At 33.1% G+C, this 16,876-nt stretch overlaps 1 protein-coding gene across 1 annotated transcript in view; it reads right to left on the bottom strand.

The window, feature by feature from the left end:
• The window catches only part of LOC100367591 (rho GTPase-activating protein 100F-like), a 39,065-nt gene that overhangs the window by 4,054 nt on the left and 18,135 nt on the right, over positions 1-16,876 (bottom strand). Inside the window, exons 2-4 of the mRNA XM_002739661.3 lie at positions 3,952-4,971; positions 1,368-1,525; positions 623-833 (exon numbers count right to left, since the gene is read on the bottom strand). Coding sequence (XP_002739707.1) covers positions 623-833; positions 1,368-1,525; positions 3,952-4,971 — 1,389 coding nt within the window. The remainder of the gene's footprint in view (positions 1-622; positions 834-1,367; positions 1,526-3,951; positions 4,972-16,876) is intronic.

Genomic DNA, 16,876 nt, shown 5'->3' with positions numbered 1-16,876 from the left:
ATGCACAATATAAAAACAATGTGCTCCAAAATTTTATAATTCTCACAGAAAATAAATTTGTTTTAAGATCTGTGTTTTTCAGTCTAATTTATTTCATTGCACATCTACCACAAGTGCAATTTAAATCTGATTTTTCGAGATATCAGAAAATGTCTAATATTAATCAGATAATCAATATGCATGTTTTTCAACATTGAAATAATCACGTCTGTGGATTACCCCAGAGCATCTATGAACCAAGTTTCATCAAAATCCAATGAGTGGTTCTTCAGGTATCAGCGGAACAGTCAAGAAACATGCAAATTATTAATTTATCATGCAAATTAGGTAATTAATATGCAAGGATCTAAACCAAAACCTAATCAAATCTGTTCATTAGCCCAGAGCATCTATGCATCAAGTTTCATCAAAAACCAACATGTGGTTAGTGAGACAGACACAGACACACACACAGAAATACATACAGACGCACTAACTGCACAGACTCCCATTGTGTGCTTGCAAATTCTCGTGTGCAGTGCAAGAAAAAGCTAAAATACAGCTTATTTACACATTGAAAGAAGTAAGGTATGACTCTTGACAGAGTTGTAGTTTCATATGGGGTCAATAAAGTACATCTTACCATCCTCCTCTGGCCAGATATCGAGTAAGTGTTGGAGCACTTCAATATGCTTTTCAAAGTCTATAGCGGCAACATAGTCTCTCTCGCTAGTAGGTGTTGGTGACATCAACACAGGACCAAAGCAAACAGCCAGGTTGAAGGTATTCATCTTATTGTTACCAGCATGTGCAGCAATCAGTTTCAGATGATCTAGGAGAAATTCTAAAGTGTCCTGAAAAAATATATCATAAAATCACAAGATTATTTTACCTGTTCTTTTCAACTTATTGTGAAGATCTATTTTTTCACGAACCACATACATTAGATTATCAAATCTAAGCACAGCAATATATGTAATCATGGAATACTGTGCAAAAAAATGTCTCATTTTGCAATTACCATATATGGTAATACTGATTATCATATGCAAATTAGTCTCTTTTTACAATTACCGTATATGGAAATGCTGATTGTTATATGCAAATTAGTTCCATTTTACAATCACCACATATAAAAATGCTGATTATTATATGAAAATTAGTCTAATTTTACTATTACCATATATGGAAATGCTGATTATTATATGCAAATTAGAATCATTCACAATTGTCAAATATGGAGGCAAATGAATACATCATATGCATGATGATGGATTCTAGAAAGCGTTAACTGTAAACCCCAAATCAAATGTACTAGTAAAATAGATGACAATCTAGAAAGTACAATGATGACACCAACTTAAGCAAAGAACAGATGGTAACGCTACCTGATTGGCTTGTGGTAGATCAGACATCAATTTAAGCACTAGTTCGGCACTGGCTTTAGGGTCGGCTTCTGGAGCCATCAGTATTTCCATTAGTTTCTGACACAGGGAATTAGTGAACAATGGCTCTGGTAGTTCTCTAAGGTAATCTTTTAAACAACCTGAAATAAATAAAATAACATTGTAAACATCGTCGTCCATTGTGGTCTTTAAACTGACAACCCATTTCACAATGGGCCGATGGCATTTAAGAACAAATAAAGATTCGTAAAAAATTTAACTGACAACTCTCATATGGATTAAATTTTTGAGAGTATTATGTAACACATTTGATGATCTGAATTGGTGTGAATTGTGGTAAAAATGTAATGAAACAAATTTCATATGTATTCAGTGTGTCCAAATGTTAACAGTGTTGTGATGAGTGTGGATTCAAGGCCAGTTTCTTATCATGGGCTGCAGTAATTCAAACAATTCTGAATGCTGGTGAATTTTTCCCTTGAAACAGATGCAAATAGATTTAACTTTGACGAATTCTCACAGAAAAACTTGGGTAAGTTATTTGCTAGATCAGGAACAGTCTGGAGCTTGGGTCTAGAGTGATTTAACAAACAGCGTGTGAATGACACTCATGATGAATCACTCTCATTGTCATCAGGTAATGATGTGGGCTGATCAACAATAATATCAATATTGTTGTCATGTAATGGTGTGGGATAATCTAGATTTATATTGGTATTGTCATGGGCTGGCTGATACATCTGTCAATGTGAGGAGAGAAATCTGCCAATTACATTTACGATATTAATTATTGATATAGCTTGAACATGGCAAATTATGGAAAATATCTATTAATTTCAATGAAGATATTAATCAGGATATTCCATCGCAAAATTTATATTGTCGAGATAATTTAATACAAGTTCCATTATGTGTAGTTATAATAAATGCCAGCATAATTTTGGTAATGATTTTCATAATGACCAAAAGATAGTATAATTTACAAAACTACAGTCCAGACATGAAAACATTACATGACATTACAGTACATATAAGAGTCTTTACAGTGTACTTCAAAACAGCTAAAGATGTGAGGATATTCACAGACAAGAAATTATGTATTGTGAAGTCATCAACCCAGCGGCTAAAAACAGCTCTTCAAATCACAAAGTGCAATGAACTAAAATGTACTTGTATCACAAACAGTACGACAAAGCAGGAGTCACATCCTCTGTAAAATTACGTGGGCATACTAGTGTGATGAGTAACCATTACTCTAAAATCATACAATCTGTCCTTGAATCTTGACAAAATAAACATTGCAATGAAACTATCAGTGAATATAGTGTTTGATTTCTTAACAGATCTGAATTTATATATCCGGAAAAATCATGTCACACCAATGACAACTCAGGTTGGTTAGAGTACTGATAAATAAAAAAACGTATTATTTGTTGGGTATTATTTTGCATTTCATTGGAACGTGATTTGAGTCTCAGAACATGACAAGGTCTCCAAGATCCTTTACACTTCGTTATGGAGTCATTCCCCAAAGCAATGAGTTAATGCACAAGATGAAGACAACATGACTATATTAGTATGCACTGAGAGAATTGTGATGTCACTGAGGCAATGTTATCACTAAGGCCAGTAAAATTATACAGAGATGACTGTCCCACTACAGCATATGTGTGGAATTCTGATACAAGTTTTCAAGTGCATAAAAAGAACATGAAATTATAACAATTTCAGTTGTAATCAGTGAACCTATGTGATTGGTTGATCACTAAACCAATCCGCTCTTAGTATTTACTATCAAGGCAAACATTAGTATTTGCTGTAACTGTTTAGAAGTTTTGTGTACATTCTTCTGTTTTTCGGTAAAAAAAATGAGTTCTATTATAATGTTACATGAGGGAATTCGCCTTGGTGATCTTCAATATTGCCTATTACCAGTACTCCTTCAATGCCAACACAATTTTATCAAATTTGTCTTTGAAAAAAGTGAATTTGACTTATCAGCGAAAAGATCAAAATTAAAAGCCAGCAAATAATTAATGAGTTCACAGTGTTTTGTACTGCATGTAAAAACGCAAATTTAGTGGATCAATGCAAAATCCTAACAAGAAGTAAGAATATTTTTGTCATTTTTGGGTAAAAATGTTATTTTCAACTTTTCAAAGCCTGCTTAATTGCTTTGATACTTAGTATGTAGGGTCCATGGATTGACTTCCATATATTATCAACTTTGTTTTGAAGAAGACGCTCTACTGACTGACTACTTGTCAGAAACTTTTGTACTGCTGTAGGCTAAACAATCACATCTTGTTTTTTGTTTTGGTTTTTATCTGCCTTTGTTTTCTAGCTACTACCAAATAACTATAGACTATTAACAGATGCAGAGATGAGAAGTTTTTGAATGTCATATATTTTTCCACCAAAACAAGTACTTTTCGGTTTAATTTTAAACACATAGTTGACAAGATGTCTTGATCAACAATTTTGAAAGATATAGGTTATGTTATGAAAGAAGAAAACTTTTTACTTTGTTGTTCAAAAAGTTAAATAATGTGTGAATAAAACTCACCTGTAATCACGTTAATATCAGGACAGATTTCAGCTGATATGTTGACACTTGCACTATTCTGATCAAACTCGCATTTCAAACTCTTTTTCCTCTTGGCAGACCCACATACTCTGTAGACACCAATCAAATCAAGGCCCCTATCTTCGATTTCTCGCACACACTTTTGCACTATTAACGGAACATTTGTTCCTGATCGTTCTCGCCTGACAACACTCTCTAAGGTTACACCAAAGACACCACTGCGGTTCATGGAAGGTGTCCGTTTCAGAGAGACTGTACTCTCCGTGAAAGACAAAGAAGTGTAAAGAATTCCACGAGGCTCAAGTTTCAAGGCAAGCTGATGGAGAACATTTTTATTTTCCCTGAATAGCGACACAAGCCGCACAAGTCCCTTGTAACAAAGTTTGTGTTTGGTATCGCCTTCGCAGCTGTATATCATTAAATTCAGTTCCTGTGAATTCTCAAGTTCAATCTCAAAATTTTCATCCCATGTGAATTCGTCTTTGGCATAGATACTACAAGTCCTGGCCTTGGCTTCCGAATCCACCTCCACAACGCCGTACATTTCTCTGGTTTGGTTCCGCAATGTTGCAAGTTTCCGACCACCATGAATTCGCAAAAATAATATTCCTGACAAAGCAAGAACATCACCTTTTGATCTTGAGGCAGAGTCTCTCCGATACTTCAAGAACCCAGTCAAATCAATTTCAAGCGGTCGTCCAATAGATGATTTCTTCAGAGCATACCGACAGTCTTCCTCGTCAATACTTTGTTCTGATGTTATCGTACTGTCAGTATCCAGACTGTCCTCAGATCGTATATCTGGACGTCCACTGACCTTAGTCTGTGCCATTTTACTGACCTTTCGACTTTTTGACAGGGTTTGAAGCATCATTGACATTTTCTGCTGTTCAAATAAATCAGCGTTGTCTTCCGCCTGACCCTGATGGGAATTCATCTTTCCTCGTCTTACCCTTGGATCGGGAGATTTTGGAATGTCACGCTTTGATCTGGCTGGGTCTGTAAAATAGAATAGACAGTGCTTGATTACCAACATGTTACTGTTAATGATCCAAGTGGGAGTACCGGTATGTACTGATTTGCAAATGAAATTATTCTAAAATATATTTTAAATGTTTGAGTTTTTTTTTTTTTTTTTTTTTTGGTATCAATGACGTCAAAGTAAGGCAGGATCTTGGAACGCATGGAAGATTGCAAACATCATATCCGTGGTACGTCTGATACAAAGCATGCTATGGCATATGATAGTCACAACTGAAAACATGTTGTGAGAATTTGTTTCTGTAATACCACACTTAGATTTACGCAGTACATGTACATACATTTGTATAGGAAATAATATGAGACTTTTTTTTTTTTATCAATTACAAAAAGTCAACTCAAGCCAGAAATGGAATTTCAATTTAACAACTCTTGGTCACAGGCTGACAGGGATGCAAAGAAGTACTTTCAGTATGCTAATTATGCCAGAGGTCAAAGGTCATAAAGCTGTCACACACATTTTACAGTAATATTTTGTATCATTTTGTTATTCTATTTTCTGACCTCAAGGACCTTAGTACAATCAAGGATTTATTATTATTATTGAAAAAAATAGAAATGCAATAGCGTGAGTGATATTGAACAGAATGGGTCATGGTTGGTCACAATTAATCTGATAAGAAATGTCAAAGCCATTGTCAACTTATAATTCTCTGTAAGCAATCTGCTTGGTCATGTTTCATGAACAGTATTACAACCCTAGAATTATTGCTGCAATGTGCACAATGCATTCTTTAAATACTGATGATTTTTTAAAGACTTAGGGGGTGCTTTCTCAATGGCGATTTTTTTTAAAGACTTAGAGGGTACTTCAATGGTGCAGAATATTGGTGAATTCTTAAGACCTAGGGGGTCATTCATCAATGGTTTAGAATACAGATGAATTCTGTAAAGAATTAAAATGTGACTAATTTTGCCGACAGACAAACCTCAGTAATTTATATTAGCATGCGAGCTACTAAGAAAGCAAATACAGTACATTGTTGAAATTCAAAACTTCAGTGCACTTTGAAACTCAGAATACAACAAGAAGAATGTCAGATTAGAAAATATATAACAAAAATGTTACTTCATTTTCTAGACAAGTGTAGGGTGTGATTACAATGGGTAGTCATTCTCTACCAATTGCTGCAGGCTGCCCTCTTTATGGAACCATTCCATATGATGCAGGCTATTTTTATATAACAAATGAAACAAGTGTGAGGGTGTGATGACGTAATTTGGATTCGTAAACTTCAAGACATGCTTTGCAATTCATAGAAGTGACTACCGGTAATTGGATTGTTTTCTTTGAAGAAGAAAACAATTTTTGAATTTAACAAATTTAAAATAAAAAAGTCACCAACATTTAATCAGACAATAGGGCTAAAATCATGAAAAATTGTGCAAGAAGTGAATTACATAATTGGCCCAGAATACAGAATAGATTATGACAATGAGAAGCACAGAAATGATGATTCAGCATTTTTCAGGGACTTCCAAAATCAAAATGTTATGAGTTACGATAGAAGGCACCAACTACAACCCTAATCCATGACTTACTACATAAAAGAGTTAATTATTCACTAGGTTTTAATTTTGTTTATTTCGCTGTCTGGAAAATGCGCTAAATTAAAACCCAGTGAATATGTAAAATTGAGCATAAAACACATTATGTAAATGATAAAACCATGAATTTGAAACCCACTGAATATGCTCGGTAAATCAGCGAAATTTAAACCCAGTGAAAATTGGTCATTTTACAGTACTGGTAATACATGCAGTTGTTTTACTTCTACGTATTGTTCAAAACATGCATACACCACCAATAGAAGCACACATGCTGTATTATTAAAGTTCACCTAAAGTATAACCTCAGATACACCTCTATCATTGGTACATGTACATGCACTATTGATTGAGCCAGTACAGTTATATTTCTGTAAAAATTGAAATATTAATTAATTTATGATTTTTGTTTTTGTGTGTCAGACAACACAGCTGATATTCGGTTGATTAAACTAATAAGTAGGAGTTGAGTTATGACATGAGTGACATAACATGACACAGTAGACTCCACCCCATTCATCCAGGTACTCCCATCCCACCACTCCCACATGTATATGCAAAGCTGACAAATACAAAATTTAAACTAAGTACTACAATTAACCTCCAAGTTGATTGACCATACTTAGTGCAAATATGTGCGACTAGATGAACACTGCAGTCTTAAAGTTTGATTGCAATCAGTCTAGAGCAACTTGGCTCTTGAGCAACGTTTAAAATGTCTGTCAGTCAGCCATTTTGAATACAATCTGAGAAAACAAAATGACGTGAATCAAGGTTTCATTATGTGCATTGTACTTTTGTATTTACCAGGTTTTTACCATGTACATGTATATGGCTGCCATTTGGCCATTTTGAATCAGATCGTGAAATGAATAGACATGCATTTGAGGAAGCATGCACAGATGACATCTATAAGTCCCTGTCTTCAAACCATCTAAAAATTAGACCATAAAATTATTTGGCAGATTCCATGATGATAACAAATTAAATGTATTTACCTAATTATGCAATAAAGTTTTCTATAGTGCTAATGCAATTATAATCTGTTTTTTTTTTTTTTTTTTTTTTTTTTGGCCATGAAGTAACACAAGTGATGTGTTCGACAGAAATGTTTAATTTCTGACAACAAATGTCAAACATTTTTGTAATCACTGACTTCTAAGAAAATTTGACCAGAGCATAATTTTGTATTCTGAAAACTTAACCGTCCTGTTTATTTAAATGTGGTTGACATTTTGGAGTTTTTATGGGTACCACAGCTAACCAATGGTGACATATTCAAATAGGATTACTTAACTAATAAATGAAATGAATCTTGGTTGACACCACACAGGATGTAGAATAAACCAGCATTTTGATTCAGTCATTATATGAAGTCAATTGAGCATTAAAACAGTGTGTGTTGATGTACTTTCCATGTAAACTCAGGCTACACACCTGCTTAAATGAATGTTTACACATATGAATCAATCTACGCTGTGAATCACACAATTTTATTTCAAAATGGCCTCATTCTTCATACTTTTTGTTGACATTAAAATGGGTATACTAGGGAGTCTAAGGGAAGTGGTGGGTTAGCATAAAATGGTGAGTTTGGTTAAACTGACACATGGTATGCAAACGACTGAATGCTGTGACAGGCATCGCATTTGTACTGAAATATGATATTTTATAAAAACAATTTTATTCCATGAAATGTACGTTATATTTTATTAGTATACTGATGCATAATACATAGCATGAGAATACATTATATACCATAAGAGAAGGTGCAAATCCAAACCTGAATCATAACATTAAAAAAATGTAATATTATATTTAATATTAATATTTAAAAAAAAAAAAAATTTATAAACAAGATATTTTTTGTAACAAAAAGTAAGGCTGTTCAATTAAATATCTAAAAAGACAAGAATAAAGTTGTAATATGTAGGTCAGAATACTGTAAATTTACCCCGAGTGTTGAGTGATATTACGAATTGAATGGGTATGTAAATTAGGTGATGCAGAATAAAGTAGCGACAGCCGAGACTGAACACGTTTTTTGTAGGTTAATGATGTGTGTGGGCGGAAAGCCAGAATTCACAGAATACGATAAAAAAAAAAGAGACTGTTTTATAACATGTTGAGATAAGACTCTTTTGTTGCGGTATCATTCACTTTCTGCAACATTGTGATGGGTTGAACAAATTCCTGAATGTGGAAATTTCAATTATTGTTGAAAGAATTTAACGTATTTTTCCCTGTATGTAAAAGTATCAATCTGTTTACTTCTATGGAGCTTGATCACTTTCTTGAGCATTAAATTGTATAAAACAATGACAAATAACACAATTACTCGTTTATTAAATTTAAAATTATTTCTTTATAAATACCAGGCTTTCCAACAAATCCCAGTCTTTGTATCATATAAATAATTATGTAAAAAGAAAATATTAAATTTTGCTGTTTATTCAATATTGTTATTTTCACTGTTTATTTATATTCATATTAACCTCCCATCACCATATCTCACCTAACCTTCACAGTTTTGTTTACGATATTTTTATTTTTCAGACCTTGAATAATGTTTTTAATTACAAAATATAATTATAAAAATTTATTAAAACCATTTTGCAGGAATTCTAGATTATTATCAAAGAAGGAACATGACCCCATTTTATTGTTAAAATGGCAGTGTTATACTACAGTAATTTATAATGTAAGAAGAACATACAGAGGTGAGACTCAATATAGCCTTGGAATGAGTCATTGCTCTCTCAAGGTTTGCCCACCAAGTACATACATACTCATGATACGTGTACTAGTAAGTCACGCAGATATGAATTCCGTGAACAACAGACTCTCTATAAACAATATAGCAACAACTTTTCCTAACCAATAAATATAGTGCTACGATCCTCCCTAACCAATATAGTACAAAGGGTCTTCCTAACCAATATAGTACAAAGGGTCTTCCTAACCAATATAGCACAACAACTCTCCCTAACCAATATATCACAACTATCCCTAACCCAGGGGTTTTTCTAGAAAAAAAACTGCAAGAGGGAGCACTGCAATTCAGCGGCACCACCAAGTGGGGGAGATAGGGTTCTCCCTACCAGGGTGTGGAGTTTTTCATAATTCTAAGTTAAAATGGCTTCTATGGCTTCCTTGGGGCCAAAATTACTATCAGACAGGTCACAGTTGACGACTGTGGCCACATGTGATCCCTGGTCAATCAGAGTTTTATGGTTGCCAGAGGATCCGCTCCCCAGGGTAAGGGGGTGCATGGCCATGGCATGAGGGCGCTGCACCCTGAAAAATCCCTGCTAAACAATATAGCACAACTCTCCCTAACCAATATAGCACAACTCTCCCTAACCAATATAACACAACTCTCACTAACCAATATAGCACAACTCTCCCTAACCAATATAACACAACTCTCACTAACCAATATAACACAACTCTCACTAACCAATATAGCACAACTCTCCCTAACCAATATAACACAACTCTCACTAACCAATATAGCATAAATATCCTTAACCAATATAGCACAACACATACACTATTGGTTGGTTGGTTGGTTGACAAGAGAGAAGAAAGAAGAGTGGATGCCTGATTACGTCAGCATAGAGCAGATCAGGTTAAACAACGGCTGCACATATGGTATTTATGCTATGCATTAACAAAATGCAGAATACGTAAATAGGTCAAATCAAATTCTACTCAAATACAGTACACATGTATACGCTGCAAAACAAAACAAAAACGGTTCAATTTTAACACATAAATTATGAAGTCAAGAAGCACTTATGTACACCACTCCCAAATGCAAAATAAAAAGATATTATTGGCTAAAATGAGGGGCATGTTGTGGTATATTGGGAAAACCCTGACAGTTTCAAATATTGCCATCAATGGATATGTGTGCATCTCTGCAATGAATAGTGAATTCTCCGGATTAATGCCGTTTAAGCGTTGACCTCTGTTGATCTCTTCGAACCATGCAAAACAATTTCCCACTGAGACAGACCCTGGAAGGTCACATTGGTAAGGTGTTGTCAGTGTTTTTGCTGCACATACATGTACATTCAATCAATATATTATTAGTTTTCAAAATGGATTACAAAGACACAGAATATTATTTTGTTAAAAGATAATTTCTTTCCATTTTTCGATGCCAACAGAAGTTGACATTCATTCATTCATTCATTTATTCAAACCACTGATACAATCTTGCAGTAAGAAAAATGAGTTGCTTTTTGCCAGGATTGGGATATCCAAGGTCAAGTACCGGTAGTGCATTTTTGTGCAGGAAACATGAAAATATGCAAAGTTCAAATACACTAGTAATCAGCAATAAATGTTGCGATAATAATTAGTATGGAAATTGACGATCACTTTAGTAATTAGCTGACATTCCACTGTTTGACACGGCATATGCATAATTTAGTACATTTGAACAATAATTTGATCTGTTCTGACTAATATGATTTTGGATGCCATTATACGGTACATGTATTTATGAATGTACAATACAAATTCTGTTGTTTACCTGCCCTTTCAGACAAATAACCTGAAAATATATTCTACATTTTGTTTTGTATACAAATTTTTATAAACATTTTAATAATGATAGAACTTAAAAATATATTAGTTCCTACTCTATGAACACAATAAAAGTTACTTTTACCATTTTCACTACTATTGTGTTCTGGTCAAAATGTTTCTGAATTTTTCTTGACAGGACAGATATGGCAGGAAATTTTATACCAAATTGTACATGTATCTTGCATATTATTAGGGTCACGCCATTTCGTTTATAAACCATATTTACTCTATTAGAAGCGCATCTCCAATAGAAGCACATATAAACCAAATATTGCATTTATAGTATGCTGGATCACATGACCTATTGTAACCATAGTTACACCTATGTTATTTATGTAAACTTGTATACTACAATAGAGCAAATACAGTCAAATTTGAGAATACATGATTACAGTAAAAAATACATGTACTATGGTAACAAGATGAGTATTGAGTACATGTAGGTCACCCAATTTTCAACCAGTAAATCTTTATAAATTTTAAGATACATTGTTACATGTATTGAAAAATAATAATTGAATTTACGAACAACCATATTAAAACTAATGAAGTATGTAAGCCAGACCTATTATTTGTATTTAAATTGCTTTTAAGAGCTGTTACCATGGCAACACTACATACTGTAGAACTGTTATTCAGAGAAACTTTTGTCAAAACAAGACAACTGGCCAAGGAGGAGTTAACTATGCAGTACAGCTACAAATGTAGGATGAATGCAGAATTCCAATAAAATAAAATTGTGTATGGTATAATACTACTTAAAACTAGTACAAGTGTACATGCTGCAAACAGTTTAATTGTTGTTTAACATAGAGATTATGACATTTTTTTCAAATTCCAGTATTCATGTGTATGATCTGAAGTTCACATAAGAATGTATTCTCCTATACTTTTTTTTTCGAATAATTTGACCAAAAATTAATACAATTTGAAGAGAACAAAAAAATTGATTCTGCTTATAATGACTTCACAAAGGAAAAGAACAAAATGCACTTGGTGTCAAAGTAACGTCAAATTAAGTCTTGGCCAATCAGAAACCAGTTTACAAGAGTAGCTATAGTAAAAGTCCAGGACCTCTTTTTTATTTAATGAAAATACAGACACTCTCTTAGGTAGAATTTCAATTTTCAAGTTTACTTTGATCAAGATCTGTTATCAATAACAACAACTGAAAGTTTTGCCAAAAATGAAAATAAATGAAGACAAACTGTGTGCGACAATATCTGGGGGAGAAAATCAAAGTAATAAACACGTGAAGATAAATGTCTGATAAATCCAACAATATTATGGTAACCTCTCCTTTAAAAACTACTTGAAAGTAAAGTAGGCAAGCAATGTAAGAAACATACTATATACATGGCTTCTGCTAGGTAATGAATAGTTTTAGTAATGGGTGCTGTATTTTTCTTAGAAAATTAAAAAAACAAAATGTGGCAAATGTTGAGAAGGCAGCGTTATGAAATATTGAGATATGCTGTGAATGCACACGTAGAATGTAGAATATGTTTTTTTTAAATTACCTTTTTGTGAGTTGTGAAAGTTTTCTTTAAATACTGACTTTTTTTGTTATAGCCAAATATAAACATACATGTAGTTGACCATTGGGGAATGGTTGATAGTTGACTTGTTTCTATGATATTTCAACAAACAACAAACAAGAAACAGCACATACAATGATATTCCGCTGTATGAAATATACAGTGGGGAACATTAAGATTAATCTTTGGGCAATTTCTTTTTTATTTATTAGTCATATTATAATTCTATCAAAAATGATGAGGAAAAAAGAAAATAAAAGAACACATTTTTTACCTCAATAGGTCAAAGTCAATTTTTAAGTCAAGTCAACACATAATAAACTAGCCTAATTTTTTATGATAGCTATAGACCAGAAGGCAATGAAAATATGTTCATCTCTAGGGGTTCCAAACCAGTAGGAAAAAAACCCATAAAAATGTGGAAAACAATGCACCAACATGTTGGCAGTAGAATTGATGTTGAAAACACAGAAACCAAAGAAATATTTGTGATTTCTACATCAAGCAGACCCAGGATAATTATAACATAGCATGCAATGCACTGATTGGACAATAAACAACAATAGCTAGACACTATAGCTGGAGTAGCCAATCACATGCCATTTTACAGTCACAAATAAATCATATTACTTCATTTTCAGTTCACATAATTATTCTTTTTATATACTAGTAATACTTTTCTATGTGTCCCATAAGTACATTGACCTTTGACAGATGGTATTTATGGTATCCAGGCATTCAGTATACAAATATTTTGCTCTCATCATCACTGATCCAGCTGATTTGCATTCAATGATAGATATTAGTGCAGCCAGAATTAGCTCCAGGTTTGCTAAACAACAAGTTTTAAAAGTCTGAAATATTTGAAAGTAAGATGACCTGCGATATCTTTTAAAGATGTCTTTCTTAATGATTCTTGATATTTTGCAGCCAGCATCGTTTCCAGATTGAGGTTTCACTCACACATTTAAAAAATATATACATACATAGCATCTAGCATTGTACAGGAACTGACACCCAGGGACTTGAGTTATGCAGATTATATTTAGATTTTAAAAAATTTAGAAATACCTGCTGCTACCACTTTCAACAAATTATATAATCTTATCCAATGTAGTACATGTAGTCATACTAAAGTTACATCAAATATACAGTGAAATACATAACTGCTAATAATAGTAAATTTAGATATACTGATATAAGAGTACATGTATGTAACTGGCGTAATATGCAATGAAAATCACATTTGAAATCTCCAGATGATACATTTCCAGAAAATACTAATTGTGAAATGTGAGTTTGTGAATGAGGGTATATTACATTATTTTTATTATATTCCATAGTTCAGGCAGGATGAGATCTTCATGCCTTTATCCAAAAAAAAACAACCTTGCCAGTCTAGCGCAGGCTAACATCTAGCCAAAAATGAATTATCCTGCAAGCTGAAAGGTGCATATCAGTGATGTAATAAAGTATGATTTTTCGCACATGCTTCAATTTGCATATTATAAAATTTCATATATAAACAGTTTATCAATTCCATTTTTAAGAATCTGTGGAAAGCAGGAGGATGGCCCCATGCTGATAAATTTCTAAAATCAATTGGCAAGTCTAAGAGTAAAAGCCTGTTCCTTCTGCATGACATCAAATCTGCCGAAACGATGTGATTGCTAGACCTGCAGCAACAAGATGCTGAATAATTAACTTGCTCTTTGTACGAACAGTCACTGGAATTGAAATCAATGACAAGTCCCCAATTAACGATTCTGAAAGCATCTGACACTGGATGGCTTAGTAATCACGCCAGGGAAGGCAGCTTGGCACAGTGGCTATGGCGGCAAGGCCTACCACCTACCACGCTGTGACAGACGGATCCACTTTGACATCAAGGGAACCCTAGCATGCTCAGCTGTTGGTGTGACGTAATGTAAAGCTACGTTAAAGAGCACTGTATAAAACAGTAACCCTGGAATTTCCACACAAAGTGCAAGGACAGTTCTACTAATAGTAACCAATCTTACAATGCAGTATTCTGGAATACATTTTACAACATACAAATTGTATAATTTATGAGAATACATATATCATATTTTATCTGAATGTGATTATGTGTATTAGATGCTTGTCTAATTTATGAAATGTTGTTTGTTGTAATCATCAGTAATTTCTCACAATATGCTAACCTAGGCTAAACCATCATATAGACAAGCTATACTGTTGAACATCTCAAAATAACAAAGTACCAGGAAAGATGAAATAATTAAATTTTTCAGCAAAAATCATGACTTTTTTTTTTTCCAACAAGCACCCATAAAGATTTCAGTTTATTCAGTGTCTCTCAGTTCAAAAAATTAAGTTATTATTATGAATTCATATCCCCTGCATACCACAATGTTAACATCACCCGCGTTTAAATACCAGAGTTGAATCTCACAGATCCCGCAGATAAAAAAAAACTTAAGCATGTGTGATTGATCTACCACGTAAGGCTATCTCATAAAAAATCTTCGTCAATGGATCTCAGGCGCTAAACATATTGACAAATCACAGAGCAGATTCATACATCTTATAATAATTTTATACCATATTAATATTTTATATCAAATAAAAGATAATTCATAACAACGTTGGCATTCTAAAAGTGACTAGTATAATTCAAACATTCATTTTAAATTGGACTAACAATGAATTCAACATTGACCTACAAACAAGATATCATCACAATTCTCTTTTAATTTATTCAATTCCATCTCAACTCAGATAATTGCCACTAGGAGACAATAAGGCGAGTATAACATAATTTTATGCGGCAATCCAACCCATCTACATGTAAATCATAGAGGCACTGCCACTTTTCCAGGTTGGTGTAAAGTAACCACAAACAAACAAGCATATAATGTGAATATATAATTCTAATACTATTTATTTTACTGACTTCCCCCAAGACTTCAGTATTAACACCTTTGATTTTTTTAAAGTATGAATGTAATAAAATGTAGTGATGGCTACAGCACAATTTTGCATTTTATTTTGATGCATTCACGACACCTACTCACTCATGTCTGTATCTTTTCACATGTTCCAGAGACTACCTCGTAACAGTCATCAAATATTTCCACTTCACAACACAAACTAAAAGCTCAGAGTTGAGAGGAATATTTTAGTTTTTTTTTAAGTTTCTTAATAATTTTGATCAATATTTACATGTGAACATTAAAATTTATCAAACAATAGCAGAAAAAAATCTAAAAAGGAAACAATTGTTCTAATATTTTTTTTATTAATAAAAAATAAAATTTGATGGAACGGAATCCATTTTAAAAAATATAGAAGTTTACATATTCATTACATTTAAAAGTAACCCTTTTTTTTAACAGATGTCCTTTTTCTATATCAAAGAACCGACGCGTGTATGAGTCATTCAGGTGTCAGTTAATTTCGATCAAAATCAACGGAACCTGTCTTTTTGTACAATTTTAACCAAAATTGTTTCAATATATATGTATCTAAGAAATAGACATCATGCAAGAACCCTGCAGATTTCACAATTGACAAAATTTACTGTTTAAAAAAATATGCTATGTATAGAAATTATTTAATATGGAAATAATTCAATTTACTGTTAAAACTTATTGCTGTTATAAGGGCATCTCTAAAAAGCGCCAGGATGTGGAGGGGTTATCTGAAGCAGTCACTAGCTTTTTACAGCAGAAAACAAATACGGAATCAATTTAAATATGTGTATAATCGGCACAATATAAATATGATTGGTCACTATAAAAATCACCATCTTTCAGCCATGAAAACATAAAGTATCCAAAACAACAACAACAACAGCAGATGATAAAAGACATCTGATGTAAATTATATAAAAATACTTTTAATTCAAGGTAATCACTAAGTATTGAGTTCTACACTGCGGTAGCTGTTATTATTACAGGGGAAAGTACACATAAATAGTCTAACTATAATAACCTTGCCCAAAGTTTATATAATTAGAGAGAAGTCAGAGGTCATAGGTCATGCATTGCCTGGAATGCCACATCTAAATGCCTTTAAAATTATTTTGTAGCCAGTCAAGTACAATGAATAGTCGAAATATATATTCCCTCAACAATTTCTAGATATTCCTCAAAGAATTCAATTGGCCTTGATTTGCGTGCCTTCAGTACATTTTG

The sequence above is a fragment of the Saccoglossus kowalevskii genome, chromosome 9, assembly GCF_978046115.1.
Source record: "Saccoglossus kowalevskii chromosome 9, keSacKowa6.1, whole genome shotgun sequence".
In the NCBI taxonomy this organism is placed as follows: Eukaryota; Metazoa; Hemichordata; class Enteropneusta; family Harrimaniidae; genus Saccoglossus; species Saccoglossus kowalevskii.
Note: the sequence above shows the minus strand (reverse complement) of the source record. Positions and strands in the feature narration are given on the sequence as shown.